Source organism: Fukomys damarensis, unplaced genomic scaffold (genome assembly GCF_012274545.1).
Source record: "Fukomys damarensis isolate Sample0158 unplaced genomic scaffold, DMR_v1.0_HiC HiC_scaffold_5, whole genome shotgun sequence".
Classification (NCBI taxonomy): domain Eukaryota; kingdom Metazoa; phylum Chordata; class Mammalia; order Rodentia; family Bathyergidae; genus Fukomys; species Fukomys damarensis.
Window position 1 is genome coordinate 37,899,074 of NW_022900917.1, and position 18,685 is coordinate 37,917,758.

General features: G+C 34.2%; 1 protein-coding gene across 9 annotated transcripts in view; it reads left to right on the top strand.

Moving 5' to 3' along the window:
* LOC104861106 (ubiquitin-conjugating enzyme E2 W) overlaps nucleotides 1-18,685 on the top strand; it is a 377,455-nt gene that overhangs the window by 199,843 nt on the left and 158,927 nt on the right. For all 9 annotated transcript variants that reach the window (XM_010622419.1, XM_010622423.2, XM_010622422.3 and 6 more), the window contains 4 exons: nucleotides 7,292-7,451; nucleotides 8,656-8,763; nucleotides 12,036-12,248; nucleotides 16,503-16,640. In XM_010622419.1, coding sequence (XP_010620721.1) covers nucleotides 7,292-7,451; nucleotides 8,656-8,763; nucleotides 12,036-12,248; nucleotides 16,503-16,640 — 619 coding nt within the window. The remainder of the gene's footprint in view (nucleotides 1-7,291; nucleotides 7,452-8,655; nucleotides 8,764-12,035; nucleotides 12,249-16,502; nucleotides 16,641-18,685) is intronic.

Consider the following 18,685-nt stretch of genomic DNA (forward strand, 5'->3'; position numbering starts at 1 on the left):
AGATTTCCCTTTGGATGGAGACTAGACCTGCTTTAGTTAAATATTTTCCCTTGTTTTTACCTCGTTACAGTCAGTTATTTCTAAAGAATTTAAAATTATGAAAGAAGGTCATTTATAACCTCTCTTCAAAACACCCTATCTCAATTTTCAGTGCATGTCTCTTTATTCTAGGCATTTAAAACAAATTTATAATACTTCAACAATTAGAGCAGTATCTTTAAAATTTTTTATTAATGCATAGTTGCCATACATAGTATTCACATTCATCATAGGAAATTTGTACTTGTACCAAATATATCTTAATGTTTCTTTTTTCCCCTCATTCCCTTCCCTTCAGCCTTCCTTCCCTTTTCTTTTTACAGAAGCTTTGTTTCCATTTTTTTCCTTCTATTTTTTGTTTTTTTAATCACTTTTCCTTCCTTTTCCCCCCACCCTTCTTCCCCTTTGCATTTGAACATGTTCTTCCTGCTTCCCAATATTTAACCTCCGTTTTGTTCCTTGTTTACCCTTAGGGTTTCTCACACAAGAGAAACAATGTGATATTTAAACTTGTGCGTCTTATTTATTTCACTTAAAATTATGTTCTTAAGGTGCATGCATTTACTTCGTTTATCCTTCTTTATGACAGTAGTACCCCATTGCATATAAATGCTACATTTTCTTTATCTATTCATCTGATTAACATATGACCTATTTCCAAGGTTTAGCTATTATGGATTGTGCTGCTAAAAAACATGGGTATGTATATATCACTGTGGTATGATGATGTTAAACTCTTTCAGAAAGATACCTAGAAGGGGAATAGCTGGGTCAAATGGTACTTCTAGTTTAGATTTTTGAGGAATCTCTGTACTAATTTCCATAGTGATTGTACCAGTTTATACTTCCAACAGAAGTGGAGAAAAGTTCCCTTTCCCCGCAATCTCACCAGCATTTTTTTAGTACGTTTAGATTTTAGATTCATCCTTTGTCTAAGGCGTAGCTGGTAAAAATATTTTCCCATTCTGTGTGTTGTCTCCTCTCTCTGTCGGTGGTTTCTTTTTCGGTGGAAAAGCTTTTTAATTTGATGTAATCCCAAGTCACATTGGGATTTTGTTTAGAAAGTCTTTGCTTACACACCTTTGTCTTCAGGAGTCTTACTTATTCTATCTTCCATCAGATTTAATGTTTCTGTTTTTATATTTAGATCTTTGATCTATTTGAATTTTAGTTTAGTGTGTGGTGAGAGATAAGGGTCTAGGTTCAATCTTTGGCACGTGAAAAGCCAGTTTTCCCAATACCACTTATTAAAGAGGCTATCTTTTTTCCAGCAAAGATGTTTGGCCCCTTTGAGTGTGGTTGGAGTTCTTTCTGCATCTTCTATTCTAGAACTACAGGATATCTTTATACTGCTTTTAAGACTTGTTTTCAACTGACCTCTGAATCTTTTTTAATCATTTCAAATATTTGAAATTCCTCTAGAATTAATATTCAGATCCCATAAAATATATATTATTTAATTTTATAGTTGTAAAGACAGAAAGAATCATCTATCTAGACATCTATTCTAGATATATATAAGTTTGAAAATGTGCCAAGGACTATTTTATAGCTTTATGATAAAACTAGTTATTTTTCTGTAGTTAGAGAAAGAATTTAGCTTAACATTGCCAAAAAGTACACAGAGTCAAAATAATAGACATGTCATTTGAATTCTAAGCTTTGGCCTTTAGAAGTCCTTAACCATGGATTCTGCAGATATTTTACAGAAAAATAAATGAGGATAAAAAGGTTAAATAACATTTCTGTTTTCATCCAGTGTTAGAAATAATCGAACTCCAAAGCCTCCCCCTATTAGATCAGGAGATAACATTTTCGCATATGTTAGGACATAAACCTGTAGAGTGGATATGAATGTTTAAGCTGTATTGAGATTTATGAGTAATGCTATCAAATAAAATGAGGTAATTATTTTTCAATTTTTAAAAGTTCTAATGTTATTTGGAATATGTCTTCCTCACCTTGTAAAAGTGATACTTAGGAACGTGGAGATGTTGGAGAATAGAGTAGTTACAGAATGATAGGGAGGACAAATGGATTTCAGTTGTTTAGAAAAAAGGCATTAAGTGCAGTAACTTTAGGGAGGATGGCAAGGATATAAGGTGTAGAACATTGTTATGATTAATAATGTAAGTGAATATAAAATCTTCCCTTTATTTAAAAAAAAACTGTCTTAGGCATTTTGAAGACAGGTCAATTTTAAGGACTTTTGGAGTTCTAAAGAAAAAGAAGTTTTTATTTTATTTGGAATTATTTTTAGTTTTTGTAAGACTTTTAGAATGGGGGGGGGAAAGACCATGCAAGCAATCATTGTAAACTTTAGATAGTTAATTGAGTGTAGCATGTAATGCCCATCATTCTGATTCTTCAGTCCTTATCACTTAGAGTATGACTTTGGGTACTTTGAGTGATGAGGCTCTCAGATCATTAGGATGCAAAGAGTCATGAGGCTGTTCTAATCACTCCTTTCTCAGTGATTCAGCAGATCAGATTGGAGCACAGGAATCTGCATTTTTAACTAGTACTAGAGATGATCCTGATGAAAGAAGATCACTGTGGAGTTCTAAGCATTGACCACAGAATTCTAATTGGAAAAAATATTTGAGTAGATATGTCTGATTAATTAAATATATATTAATTTGTAGAAATAGATATATCACTTATAAGTACCTTACCAAAAGTAAGCTTCATGTTTGAATTAAATAAAACTAGAAGAAACTCTATTAAATAGAACTTACCTTTAAAGTTAATAAACTGAATGTTTTTACCAAAGAGACAAGGGCCTAACCCACAGTATTCTGTGTGATGAAGCATTCTGCATCTGCTCTTTTAAAATTCAATCTGGATGCTATTAATCAGAGTGCTCTGACTAATCTTAATTGTCTTGCTGCTATGAAGAGATATGGTGTATAAGCATTCTCCTGTCCAAGTACTAACCAGGCCCAACCCTAAGGTATTCAGACCATGTGGGGTATATTACTAAGAATCATTGTTAAGTAAGAAGATGAAGTGAAATTGAAATGACACAACTCAGGTGTCCAGTCAGTGTTTCCTGTTGTTTCAACTGGAATATTTTACTTTTCATGTCAGAAATACAACATAATTAATTTTCTCTCTGATAGTCCTGTGATAGAATATATATTTAGATATATTAATAGGCACACTCAGACACATACATAGAACCATGTTTGATGACCAAAAAGGAAGAAAGAAGTCCCAGGGGCTCCTTAGTATGCAATTAATATTTTGGTAAGGAAAATCAGCCGATTGTTTCAGTATGGTTGTGTTATGACATCATATTCCTGTAAAAAAATGAACAGAAATTCTGTCTGTCTCTGTGGCAAACTGAAATGAGTTTTATAATTGTCAGCAGGCCTTAGTGATTATAGTGGCGCCCACTCCCTCTACTGTCGTTAAAGGTCTGTTAGTATTCCAGTTGTGGACCTCTGTTTTCAGAAGTTTATAATTAATTGTAAACATTTGCTCTATGGTGAGAGCTTACCACATAAGATCAGTTCAGGAGAAATTGCTGGTTTCAAGTTGTCTGTTTTAAAGTTTTACAGAACCAGTTAAAATAGGCATAAAGTTCTGTGGAGGCAGGGAAACTGAAATTTGTGGGATAAAAAGTGAAGGTAATTTGCATTTTTCATGTTAGCTGAAATTTCTGCTGTAGGAATCTAAGTAACAGAAAATTGTGCACTTTGGTACCTCATTTCGATATTGTAATCAAAGACATAAAGATTAGGAGTTTTAATGCTTTTTAGTCTTTAACACTAAAAATAGCTTTTAACTTTAGTATTTTCTTCCTAGCTTTTTATATTTGCTAATTAAAAAATGAGAACATACGACTTAAACAATAAAACACATTTAAAACACTCTTAAAATGAACTAGTAAAAAACATAGGCCAAGAAAATTGACTTAAAAGATTAAAACAACAGCTTTTTCTTTTTTCATATTCTGAATTTCTCCACTCTATTTGACACTGTTGATCATCCCTTTCCTTGACATTATGTTGTAATTTCTTTTCTGACTCGACCCGCTTTCATCTCCTTCACTTCATTCTATTGTTTTCCCTGCACTTTGATCATAGGCATTAATCAGATCCCAGCCTCGGGCTCTTTTTGGTTCCTTTACACTTACTCTTTCCAGGTGTTTATCTAATTGCATGGTTTCCATTATTGCCTCACTAATCTGCATCTTCAGTACTGATCTACATCTTTAGTCCACCTTCAGCAAACCTTCATTGATTAGTCCCATCTGTCCAGTGAATTCTTACACTGTGGGCTCGTTCCACTTTATCTCAGATCTACTATAGAACAGCACTACTTGGATTTCTATTAGTAATTTAAAACATAGTAGGACCTCAAAATGAGGATGTGGCTCGATAGTTGAGCCCTTCCCTAGCATTCACAAGGTCCTAGGCCCTAGATTCAATTCCCAACACCACAAACAACACAGAGGAACCTCAATGGGACTTTTTCCTTGGAAACAAAACATTTTCCAGCACTGGAGTGCTTTTCAGCTTAATTTTTACACATTACAGTTGTAAATCCAGAATCTCATCAAAATTTATCCTATTTGTTTTGCCAAATTTCCCAATTCAATGATCATATCTCAGTCATCATTTTAGTTGACCTATGAGTAGCAATTATACAATCAATCCTTCCTTCCCCCTTGATATACAGTACTTTAGTCTTTCTATTTGGCTTTCATGAAGGACACCATACATACCGATCTTCCTCTTATCCATGTCTCCCAGGGAGTTCTCATTGTTTTATGGCTTTAAATATCTGTATGTTGATGTTTCCCAAATCTTAACTGTCTCAGACCTCTTTTCTAGAGTGAGCCTCATAAATCTATTTGACATCTCTGCTTGGTCATCTTAACAGCTCTGAAACATCTCCAAAACAGAGCTGCTGATATCCAACCTCAGCAAATCCATTCCTTTTGCAATCTATAGTGTCTCAACAATGGATATTGTATGTTCCGGTTACTTAGTTCTAAAAACCTGGAGTCATCCTTGACTGCTTTTTCATATTCTATAGCTAGTACTTAAGTAAACTCATTTCTATTTTCAAAATTCATGCAGAATGACTTCTCACTTCTGCTATACTCTCGTTCAAGCTACTGTTACCTTTCTGTGGACTGTCTCAGTAGCCTACTGTTAGATATTCCTGCTTCTACCATTATTGCCCTATAGTCTGTCCTCAACATAGTAGATGTTTCTTGCAAAATGCAAATCATATTATGTTTTGTTTGTTTTTTTTTTTTTTTTTCCTCACAGAATGGCTGGCCATTACACTCTGGGTAAAAGTCAGACCCTTCCAGGCTTATGTGGGAAAGGCCTTATGGAATCTGCCTACCTCTTCTCATTTTCTAGGTTCCTCCCTCCCTCCCTCAACTCTAGTTAGACAGTCTTCCTCTGCATTACTTGAACATGTATGACTCACTTCTTCAGGGCCTTTGTATACCTGTGTTTTTTCTGCCTCACACGCACTGTCCCAAATACTTGCATAGTTTGCTTCTCACGTAATTTCAAATCTACACAGTTGGCATTTTCCCAGTGTTGGTCATCCTACCTAAAATTTAACTCTGCTTCTGAACACAACCTTCTTTATCTTGTTTGTATTTCTGACATGCTAGATACTCTACATATTTATCTTGTTTATTGTCTTCCCCACTTTTTTTCTTTATCATAGCCCTCTGTCATATAGAAAGCATCCACAATTAATAATAGATTTTATTGTGCATCTTCCTAGTCTTTTCTTCCTAATTTCTTCTAGATTTGTTATTCTTTCAGTCTCATCCCCTCATCTGCAGTTTTTTAAGTCACACTTCATTACCTTAGTTTCATTAAAAACAAACCTGCTAAAATTTTTCACCTTAAATATATTTTATTATACTTCCTGCTTAACAATTGGCATAAACTTTTGCTCAACATCCACAATCATCAGATAAATGGAAATAAAAACCACAAGTAGATACTTTTTCACCTCAGTTAGAATGACTGTTATCCAAAAGACAATAATGAATGCTGACAAGCATGTAGAGAAAGAGGAACTCTCACATGCTTAGTAGGAATGTAAATTAGTACAGTCTTTATGGCAAAGAGTATGGAAGTTCTTCAAAAAACTAGAAGAAAATTCCATATGATCTAAGAAGCTCACTATTGGATTTTTGTCCAAAGAAATTGAAATCAGTATGTTGAAGAGACATCTGTACTCTGATATTTTTTTGTGACACGGTTCACCTAGCCAAAATTTGAGGTCATTTTAATATTTGAATGGATAAAGAAAATATAGTGTATATACACAGTGGAATATTCAGTCATGGAAAAAATGAAATTCTGTCATACGAAGCAACATGTATGGAACAGATGAAAATTATGTTATTAAAATAAATTGGGCACAGAAAGAAAAATACTATTCTTATTTGTGGAAACTAAAAATATGGTATCAAAGAAATGTGGAGAATAGAATAGTGGATACTAAAGCCTGGAAAGAGTGTTGGGGAGAAAGGGATAGAGAGAAGATGGTCCAGAGAGGTTATGTAGAGTAGGAAAAATAATGTCTGATGTTCTGTGTATTACCCTAAGATAACTATAGTTGACAACAGTTGGATATTTCAAAATAGGATTTTGAATGTTCCCAGCACACGCAAAAAAATGATACATGTCTCAGGTAATAGGTATACCAGTTACCCTAATCTGATCGTGTACACAGGCTACATATGTGTAGAAATGTCACACTCAACCCTGTAAATACAATTAACTGTAAAAGATAGAAATTATATTTTTTAAAATGTTAGAACTCATTCTTATGATTGTTCTCATCTTTGTGCTTTGCATTGTACTAAGTCCATCTCTTTGCCCTAGTATTTCTCATTAGAACTATTTTCTGCTAAAGTCACAGTAATCTGCATGTTGACATCTAAATGGGTTCACCTTCTTCAGCTTCTATAGTAGCCCCCTCATTGTTAGTGCCAAACCATTCAGCTCACATCTGTTAAAATCTGACAGATGACTAGGAAGTCTTCTGTAATGTTGCTAAATAATTTATACTCTATGTTTAATGTTGTACTCATTGTAGAGATCGGTATTCACTCATCTGTTTGTGACTCACATTTTATCTTTTATAAGTACATTCATAAGGTTAGAATTTTATTAGGGTCAGTAAGGGGTACATTATATGAAGCACATGTTATTAGTGATTTTATTGAACTAATATTAGTGGTTTTGTTTTCTTATTTTAGGTATCATTGCCCAGTGCCTAAGATCTTTTATGTTCAGCTGACTGTAGGAAATAATGAATTTTTTGGTGAAGGAAAGACTCGACAAGCTGCAAGACACAATGCTGCAATGAAGGCCCTTCAAGCACTGCAGAACGAACCTATTCCAGAAAAATCAGCTCAGGTGTGGTAGTGCTGCATTTAATAGCCTCTTTCTTAGACTTTCCCAGAGAGATTATTGGCCAGAAAATAATTATATCCTTAAAAAAAAGAAATAATCTGTTCTGCTAAGGGAGAATACCAGAGTGATAATACGCTAAGCTTTGCTTCTCAGACTACTTGTCTACTGTGCTAGACTCATTTGTTCCTGCCAGGATGACCTAACCTTTCAGAACTTTGGTTCATGTCTAGAGTGCAACTCAGGATTTTAGGATGTATGTATAAAGATAAGAGATAACATTCATTTGCTTTGCATTTAATGTTATATTTACTGGGGATAAATTACATTGTGTTAACCTAGAGTCAAAGAATTTTAAGTGTAAAGGATCTTTATGGATTTTTAAATTTTAGTTTATTTTACAAATGAAGCTCTTGAAGCTATTCTTGACTGATCACTCATTCTCGAGGTATCAGCTACTATTTCTATCCACCTTTAAATAGGATCTCTGGGGCTGGGGATTTAGCTCAGTGGTTCTGGCGCCTGCCTCACAAGTGTAAGGACCCAATTTCGATCCCTGGTATCAAACCAAACATAAATAGGTTCTCTGTTATCTCAGGCGTGTCTTATGGCACTGTCACCTTATTGGACTTAGCTCTTTGTTATTTGAAATTCTAAAGTTCAACCTCTACAATTACCCTTTCCCAAATCTTTTTTGAGATTTATTTTAATGGGAGACTTAGGTGTTTTTTCTGCTTGTACCCTTTTGTTGTAACTCTTATCTGTTGAGGTTTTCCAGTTGGATCACAAGCTTCTTGATGGTAGGAGTACTATTTCTAATACACTGTGTCATTATGATGTTTCCCAGAAGTACCTGTTAAATAAGTGAATTGTGCCAGTGCCAGAGACAGAGCTCCACTATCTTGGTTTGCATCCTATACTCTTTATATGACTTTGCCTTTGTGTAGATCATGTTAGAAAACTAGTGGAGAATTGTGGGAGTGATATTTCCAAATTCATTTAAAATGCTTCTACTTCAAGTAGAAAAACTAAAAGTCAAGGATCAGGAAAGCCTGTCAATAAAAGCCTTTGACATAATGTGGTTACAAAGAAGTCCTTCGCATATAATCTATTTGCCATTTTCTATTTTAGCCAAGTCTTCTTGATTGTAGAATATATGTAAAGTTTTTTACAAAGTTAAGATTCAGTAGTATCCTTTTTTGTGATTTAGAATGGTGAATCAGGAAAAGAAATGGATGATGACAAAGATGCAAATAAATCTGAGATCAGCTTAGTGTTTGAAATTGCTCTGAAGCGAAATATGCCTGTCAGTTTTGAGGTATGTGCTATTTGGAGACCTTGTGATTTCTTTTTCTCTTTGTCTGATTACTTTTAGCAAAGAAATAAAACTAACTGATATACTAGAAACCTATAAAAGTTAATGTATTTAACATGTTCAAATTCACTGTCATGAAAATTAAAATGTCAATACTGTAGATTTCTGCAGATCTCTTTGTCTTTTCTCTGTGGTAAGCCATTTATATATACGATTTTAGTTTTTATCATAAAAGCTAAATATTTTTTAGTTTTAATCATAAAGTTTATTTTCTAGGTGTAAGATAATTTGTAATATATAGGATTTGATATTTTAAATAAGATAAAATGCTAATTAACAATGTTGTTCTGTTCAGTTTAATATAAAAGTTAATAATTACTGATACTTCTATGTTAATCTCCAATTTTTTCATTGTATGAAGGTGCTTGAATGCATTCTACATCTGTTCTCTACCACTGAGCTGACACTCTGTAGCAGATTAAAAGCAACAAAAAATAGAAGACAGTGAAAGAATGATGCAGGGTGATCAAACACACTTAACCTATCATTCTGGCCACTTTCTGAAGCAGTTCTCGAAGTTCTTTTTCATCAGTGTCTTTAGTTGCACTGTCATGACTGCCTTATGTCCTAAATCTACTTAAAATGTTTACCTGTTATGGTAAATTTGATTTTGGGGATGAGTTAAAAGCACATGATACCAGATTGAGTGAATAAGGTAGAACTTAATAGCAGCATTCACTGTGCTTTCTTAGCATATTATAAAGATACTCACAGAAGAGAACTTCCAGAACTGCTTCAGAAAGTGGGAAGAATGATGGAGTAAGTGTGTTGAAATCAAGAGAAGTATTGTGAGGGGGAATTAATGGCAATATGTCTTTTATTGCAATAAAAAATTTAAACATTCACCATATATTTCAGTCATACCTTGTACGCAAGAGCCTGTGGATGAGCCAGGGATTAGCTCAGCAGCACAGCACCTGCCTGGCAAGTGCGAAGTCCTGAGTTTGATCCCTGGTACAGCTTCTCCACCATTTGTTATTATTTGACTTCTTGATGATAGCCATTCTTTCTGGAGTAAGATGGAATTTCAGGGCTGGGGATTTAGCTCAGTGGTACCACTGCTTGCCTCACAAGTGCAAGGTCCTGAGTTCGATCCTTGGTACTCCCCCAGAAAAAAAAGATGGAATCTCAGTGTTGTTTTAATTTTCATTTCTTGATTGCAATGCTGAACATTTTTTCATGTATCTATTGGCCATTTGTAGTCAGTTCTGGGAAGTATCTATTTAAAATGCCCATTTTTTTTTTAACTAGGTTTTTTATTTTGAGGGACCCAGACAATTATATTCTAAAAAAGCCATCTAGAGTTACAATTTCCAGGGTAAGGATTGTGTCTTATTGTGTTCTATGACCTGTGAAGGAAGGATTCTGCCTGTGGAAGACTCTCAAAAACAGTTGAATAGGTGAAAATTAATGCATGTTATCAGAGATCGCACAAAGGTTGTTTTAAAGAGATATTTACTCTATAATCTTAAAAAGGTATGTTGATATGCAATAAAAATGTCTAGCTTTCTGGAATAACAAATTATGAACCTATTGGCTAAGAATGTTCCTAAGCCCTCTTTAGTCTCTTTCTTACTTTTCTGCTATGCCACCTTTTGGAGAAAAGATGCCTTCCAAAATCTGAATACTCAAACTTCAGCCTCCTTCAAAATTCTTACCTACAGAGAATATTCTGTTTAGATTTCTATTTAACATTACATTGAAATAGTGCTTTCTAATATTGAATAATAATTAGGAAATGGAATAAAAACAACACAGTATCTCAATACTCAATAATTACTGAGGATAAGGAATTTATAATAAGACATAATCAGTCTACTGATTTACACACCATTTAACCACTTTGAGTGACATCCTTCTCTAACAAAATCATAAGTTTTACTGACTTACCAGCAAATACTAAATATTCAACCTCTATTGTTCACATGAGATTATCATTAATATACATTATTCCCTACTATAATACACAGAAGTATTGAAGGACTTCTGTAACTTAAAAAACTGTTGGAATTTGCTGTGGTCTTTAAAAGAGCCAATAATTTTTTGGTTTATGGTAATTACTCTTTATAGGTTTTTCCACAATTTTCCTGTCTTTTTTTTTTTTTTTTTTTTTTGGGCCACCAATAGGCTTTTTTTTTGGTGGGGGAAAAAGCAAACTTTTACATTGTTGGTTGGGGTACTGTGGAAATCAATATGGAAATTCTTCAGAAAATTGAAACTAGAAAATCTATTTGACTCAGCTGTTCCCACTCACGATATCTTCCCCAAAGAGTTGAAATCATCCTATTGCAGTGATATATGCATACAAATATTTATAGCGCAATTCATAAGTAATTTTTGGAAATGGCCCATAAGCCCATCAACAGATGAGTAGATGAAGAAAATGTGTCTACACACAGTGGAGTACTATTCTGCCATAAAGAAAGTTAAACTTGAGGCATTCATAGGTAAAGTGAGTCCACAGTATTAAGTGAAATAAATCAGACACACAAGCTTAAATGTTGCATGGTTTCTCTTATATAGGAAGTCCAAAATATAAATAACAGAATAAAAGAGAATAGGAAGTAAGGGCCAGGGATTTAGCTCAGTGGTTCCACCACCTGCCTCACAAACACAAGGTCCCAGTTTCGATCGCTGGTGCAAAAAAAAAAAAAAAAAAAAAAAAAAAAAAAGTAGGGAGATGTTTTTGAAATGGTAAGGGAACGAGAGATGGAGTGAGGGGGAAGAAAGAAAAAGAACTGAAAGAAAAATATGGAAATAGAAATCGAGCTTTTGCAAATGGGAAGGGGACCAAGAAATGGAAGGAGCAGGGAGGGCTGGGAATGGTAGGAATGAAAAAGGAATTAGGATGTGTTATGTGTATGTCCTAACTTCCCATGATTAATGTAATCATTAGTGATTTCTAAAAATCTAATAGGGTGTGTTTTTATATTCTTGCTTTAGTGTTTTGAAAGACATGGGGCAAACTATAATTAGAATTGTTTTTAAAAAATAAAAAACATGAATTGAGTATGTTTGTCTAGATTTCTTGCAGTTTGAGTTCATTAAGCATTAGAAGTATCCTGAATGAATACTTATTATATAGTTTCATAGCTTTCTTGTAGAAATACTATTATCTTTGTATAATTCTCAGTATCAATTTTGATAAGAAAGATGCTGTATGAATATGTCTTGGGTGTCTGCATGTTTCTTAATATTTTACTTGTATTTGACAGGTTATCAAAGAGAGTGGACCACCACACATGAAGAGCTTTGTTACTCGGGTGTCAGTGGGAGAATTCTCTGCAGAAGGAGAGGGAAATAGCAAAAAGCTCTCCAAGAAGCGTGCTGCAACCACTGTCTTACAAGAGCTTAAAAAACTTCCACCTCTTCCTGTGGTGGAAAAACCAAAACTATTTTTTAAAAAACGTCCTAAAACGATAGTAAAGGTCAGTATATACTGTGAACAGTCAAGTTCACACTGTGAGTTGCTACGCATAAAAGATTTCCTTAAGGATAGCTTTTGAACCTAAATGTTATACCCAGTCTAGGAATCAGGGTAGGGCATAGGAGTCTAAATTAAATTAATGACATTTATTTTTGTTCTTTAAACACCCATGTATCTACATTTGTCCATAAAATGACAATAATACATATACATATATAGTTTTCTGTTTTTTTTTTTGGTATCAGGGCTGAACTCCAGACCTTGTGCTTGCAAGGCAGGTGTCAGAACCACTGAGCTAAATCCCCAGCCCCTTTTCTGTGGTTTTAAAGTGCTTTCCTATTTCTGTCTTTCAGTATAATCCTTATTGTGATTGTATAAGATAGATAATATCATTCCTCATTTTACAAATAAGATTTTACAAAACAAGTTAAAAGAATTCACTCATTCAGCTATCATGTAGAACAGTCTGAACTGTTCTGATCTCTAATCCAATGTTCCTTGGGCTACAACACTGCTGCATAGTAACTTCTTAGGATATCATGAGTTGGTAACAGGATATAGAGCAATAATCGTATGAATAATACAATAGGGACAGCAGCAGCAGGTAGAAATTATAAGGCACTCTGTGTGCCAGACTTTGTCCCAGTACTCTGTGTCCTTTATCACATTTAATCCTCATAGCAGCTCTGTGAGGTCAGTGGTATTGTTTCTGTTCATTCAGGCGTGTGTACTTTGTCAAAGAATATAGAACACACAGCTTTTCAAGATGTTGTGATTATTGGATCACATTTTATTTACATTAAAAAGGAGAGAAAACAAAAAGTCTAAGGCATGAATGAGTTAACATTTAGTACAAAATAGTGCCCATAAGTGCTAAGTATGGATGACATAAATGGAGATATCATACTCTGTTTCTGTAGAAAGGTTTAAATTGTCAACATTTCCATTAGCAGCTCAGCCTCACTTGCTGGTTTAGCAGACCTCTGATTATGTGTTACAGATCAAGAATTACACATAATTATACTTAATCCTTGATGAATTTCTTTTGTTTAGATTGTGCAGTGGCACAATTTAGATATTCTTATAGGTTTTGTATCTTTGCTTTATTTAAAAATATATATGTATGTAACTGTAAATATTTGAGAACTAGCATTACTTCACTTAGAAGAAACAGGTTATGCATTCCTTGAGATAGTAGTATATATTATATGTAAGTTAGACAATAAATTCTAAGTAGATCCACTCTTCATGGGTCATTGGTGGTTCCAAAGAGGAGTGATATTCATATGTCTTCTCGCCATGCAGTCAGGAAATAGGACATAGCTATGAAGAGCATGACTTTTAGAGTCAATTTTGAGTGTGAATCCCTGAGACCTGAGAAAATTACTGAACTTTTCTAATTATACATTTCTTCATGTATAAAGTGGGAATATAAGCTGTACTTGATTCCTAATATTTTTGTCTTAACTGAACATACAGAATGCTTTATTGAGTATTTTTTGTTACTATTAATGTCTTAGTCACTTCTTGTTGCTCGAAACACCCACATCTACAACTTAAAGGAGGAAGGGGTTTCTTGTGGCTCGTGGGTTCAGTCCACAGTTGGTGGCTCCACAGCAGGAATAGGTTTGCAGAGGGGCATGACATGAAAAGGTGCTCACCCCACAGCAGCCAGGAAACGGAGAGAAGAGAGGAGCCAGGGACAAGAAAGCACCCTTTCAAGTCACACTACCAGTGGGAGATACACCTCCATCTGAGCCCCACCTCCTAACAGCTCCCACAGCTCCCGAACTCATCAGTGGATATGAGTATAGCACCCCCATGACCCAGTCACCTTCCCAAAGGCCTACCTCTGAACGCATGAGACTTTTGGGGGACATTTTAAGTCTAAACCAGAACAAATAATGTAAGTAATAACGCATAGTAACTCGACACTTTGTATCTAAAACTTTGTGTTCATATTTTATACGTATATGTATGTGAATATACCCGTGATGTATTTTATTAAATTTGTTAATGTATAAAATCTGTAGCTTTTCTATGATTGGCATACAGTGCCTTATATCAGAATGTCAATATAAAACTAGACAATAATTTCCATTTAATCTATTGAATGCAATCTAATCTTAATAAATTAAGAATACTAAGCTTTTAAACTAGAAGATATATATATATAGTACTATAGTAGGATGTAATTCTCTTATCTCTGTTAAAAACAAAATTATTATTAAAATTATAATGCAGAGGTGAGAGTCAGGAATTCTTTTTTTGTTTTTGTTTTGTTTTTTTGTTTGTTTGAGATAGGGTCTTAGGGTCTTGCTATGTAGGTCAGGCTGGCCTTGAACTTACTATGTAGTCTAAGCTGGTTTTAAATTTATGGTGATCCTCCTGCTTCAGCCTCCCAAGTATTAGGATTACAGACGTGTGCTACCATTCCTAGCTAAGAATTCTTAAAATGCTTTGCTACTGGCCTGGGGATTTAGCTCTGTGGTGCTGTGCCTGCATTATAAGCACAAGGTCCTGAGTTTGACCCCTGGTATGGGTGGGAGGGGGTTACTACTGCTTTGAGTATATAAGCATATTTTTCTAGAACTACTCCTATCCATTATTCAGATCATCTGAAACTTGACTTTTTTAGGGAAGCCTTGTCTGAAACCCTTATATATACCACACTTGGAATTACTTGCAAATGTCTTATGTAAAATAAAGTCTGTAGATAGCCTCTGAAATTTAAGGTTATTTTGAGAAAGCAACATGTGTAAATGATTTGGAGTCTATAAATTTTAGTATACACGTACCTTATAATGTGCCAATTTATGGATCCATTTAGAATAGTATCTTGATTTTCCTCACTTCTTTGTATGGCCGATACACCCAGGGTCTACAGTTTTTTGTGTTCAATAGAAGCAGAGAAAATATTTGTGTTGGGTGCAGTGCCACACACCCCTAAGCCGGTTACTCAGAGGATGAAGCAGGGGAATGGTGGGTTGGAGGCCAGCTCAGAAGAATGAAGGGGAAGGATTGTAGGTTGAAGTTCAGCCTGTGCAATTTAGGGAGACTGTCTCAAAATTTAAAAAAGGAAGGAAGGAAAATTACTGGTGATGAGTTGTCCTGATTTTATTTAAAATATTAAGACTATCACATTTCACGATCCCCCTCTGTCATTCTGTGATATATGAGCTAAGATGCCCATTTTTACAGACAAGGGTGTTGTGTTTCAGAAACTTAACAGATCTGATAGCAGAGTCAGATTTCAGATCAGCCATGTGTGACTGCAGTGCTCATTTGAAACTAGTTAACTGAACTTCTTTTAGATTTTAAGTATATTCTATAGAGTTATGCTGTAACAATGACAATGTCATTGTTTTATTCTGTTCATTAATATAATTCTTTCCTATAAGATGAAACTTCAAAGAATGCTTTCTAGTGTTAGAGATAAAATTTTCCAGATGTAGCTTTTGTAATTATGGCACTCCTTCCTAATGTAAGACTTGATATCCAAAGAATAACTTAATTGTCATGTGCTCATAGTTACTTTTAGTCAAAGAAAGAAATCAAGTGATAGTGTTCTCAGAATTTCATCCTTGTATAACTTTGATTTGTGTGTCTGGTTCTTGGTCTTTGAAATCCATATCAACAATAATTTCTTTGGTCCTTAAAGACATTCTTATGAGAATCAAGTTTAAAAAAACAACTAAGATATGATATGTACATGTAACCATTCCCCAACATGATTGTAAAGAGTGTGAATTTCAAGCATGTATTAATAAAATAAAATTAAAAAAAAGAAAATGGTATCACAATCCATTAAAAAAGGAATAAAAACACCATTCCATTTACATATTTATTTATTTGAACATCTTCATATACTAGGTATGCTTCTAGTCCCATACTCAAAGTTCTCTTTACTTTTTTTTTGGGGTACTGGGGATCAAACTCAGGACCTTATGCTCTTTACCTTTTCATTGGACTCTCATTCTTAGACTTAGCAGTGGTTGCCTGTACTTGTCTTTTCCAAAATCCCTTTGTCATACCCTTTATAACTTAATTTTTATATTTCATGTTTTATAATTTATAATTTAATTTTCTACTTCATGATTTTTAATTATAAATATTCATGATTTACTCCCATTTATCTTCTCTAGTCACAGTTTTGGGATGGTGTGAGTGTGGAGGAAAGAACCACTGTTTCTTTAAGGATCCCATAATATACTTTACAAATTATTTTGAAACATTTTCTTAAATTATTTTTTAGGCTGGACCAGAATATGGTCAAGGAATGAACCCCATTAGCCGCCTGGCTCAAATTCAACAGGCGAAAAAGGAAAAGGAGCCAGATTACGTTTTGCTTTCAGAAAGAGGAATGCCTCGACGTCGAGAATTTGTGATGCAGGTATTTATAACCTTTATATTAGAAGTTTCCAAAACTTTTGAAAAGATTTACAAGTACCAGGTTGGAATAGAGATATGTGGGGGGGAGACAAATTAAAATTTAGCAGCAGGAAAGTAAAACTACGTTTACACTTCATTCCGGCCAGGCTCTACCTATCAACTTGGTAGAAACATACAAGTGTCAAGGACATGTTAGACTAGACAACGTAAGTTTTGGAAGGGCTTGTGAGTTCACACAGTTTATTTACCTCAGTTTATCATTCAATGCCTATCTTTTAACTTTGCACGTTACATTTTGCAACCAGAGTCCATTAATTACAGAGCAGTGGAAGCAAATGGAATTAGAAACAAATTTTCAAAAGATGAATTTATGGAAAAAAGCCAAGAGCATGAATTTTCTGGCTGGCTAACCATAGTGGGGATTGAGGGACTCAGAACTGCTGAGAGATCTAATTGCAGAATTGGATAGACAGGAAAACTGAAGGATGGCTACAAATATGTTGGCAGCTATGTGGGAGCTAGGATTAAGGAAAAGTACTTAAATGTTTTCCTTGGTTTTAGTATATGAGCTGCCGAAGCAAGCACTTCCTTGTTTTTAAATCATACATATTCAGCTTCATTTTTCAGTTCAAGCTACAACAACATTGAGGAAATCTTGGTTTTAATTTGTTACTATGAAAATTTCAACCATATCTAGAGATGGAGAGGGCATAGTATAATGGACTCCAATTGCCCAAACACAAGAATTAAGATTTTTGCCACCCTAGATTTAGCTGTTAATATTTTCTTCCTTCCTCCTCTTCCTTCTTTCTCTGAAGTATTTTAAAGCTAATTTCTTAAATTAGCTCATTGTCTTTTCAGTCTTACATGCTTAGTTATAGCTCAAAATAATAACATTTATAAGAATCATGTAAGACTCAGTTTATATAAATTTTTTGTCCCCAATATTTTTAATAATTCACTTGTCAAAGAAACTTTTTGTAGTCAAATCCAAGGATGTTGTCTTTCATATAATCCAAATAAAATCAACAGATGTATGTTGCAAACATTCTGACATTTAAATAGTTTCTCATATTGATTACATATTCACGCAGAACTGTTATGCCTTCTCTCTTAATTTGTAATTTTCATATTTCCTTATTTCATAGTGCTCAATACAGTGGTTTGTAAATAGTAGGATCTTCATAAGCATTTGTTGTACATTTGTTGGCTGCCTACTTGAATAAGCTTTTGCTGTAAATACAGACGTATGATATAGTCACAGATGAACCACTGCTAGGGACCCAGATGTCCAAAAGGGGAATTCTCCCATGGTTAGAGAACATGTTATTGTCCAGATGTCATTAGGGCTCAGAAGAGTGTCGTAGTACTTTTACATGGTAGAATATATTAATCTTTTTTTCTGTAACATTCTTTGTTTTTAGAATACTAGACTGTCTTAGGTGTAGTGGCGCATACCTGTAATCCCACACTGAGAATGATAAATTTGAGTGCCATTTGGGCAGCTTAGCAAGACTCTGTCTCCAAATAAAAAGTTAAAAATCTCTGAGGATATAGCTCAGTAGTAGAGTACCCGTGGGTTTGAGTCCCAGTTCTGCTAATAAATGAATAGAATAGAATGGTAGGATATATGCTTTTGAATTTCCAAGGTTGAAAAAGTTACCTAAATTTTAGACCTATATTAGAAATATAACCTGGTTTTGACTTTATTAAACAATTCATTTTTATGGAATGTATTGAATGTCCCTTTTAAAGAGGAATTTAGAGTATCTGAGGCCAGCTTTCATTTTATGGGTATTCATAAACATTCTGGTCAAATGGGGACATTTGGCTATGCTTTTAAATGTTTCCACCCTAAATTCATGCTATTTTTTTTCCCTTTTGGAAGCCCCTGTGGATTCATTATAATATTGCAGCAACTTTATCTAAGTAAAAGCTTTTGTGTGAATTCCTTCAGTTATCACATGTTAAAATGAAGTTATATGGAACTATCTGTAGATAATTTGCTAATTTTTATGTCACCAAAAAAAAAAAAAAAAAAAAAAA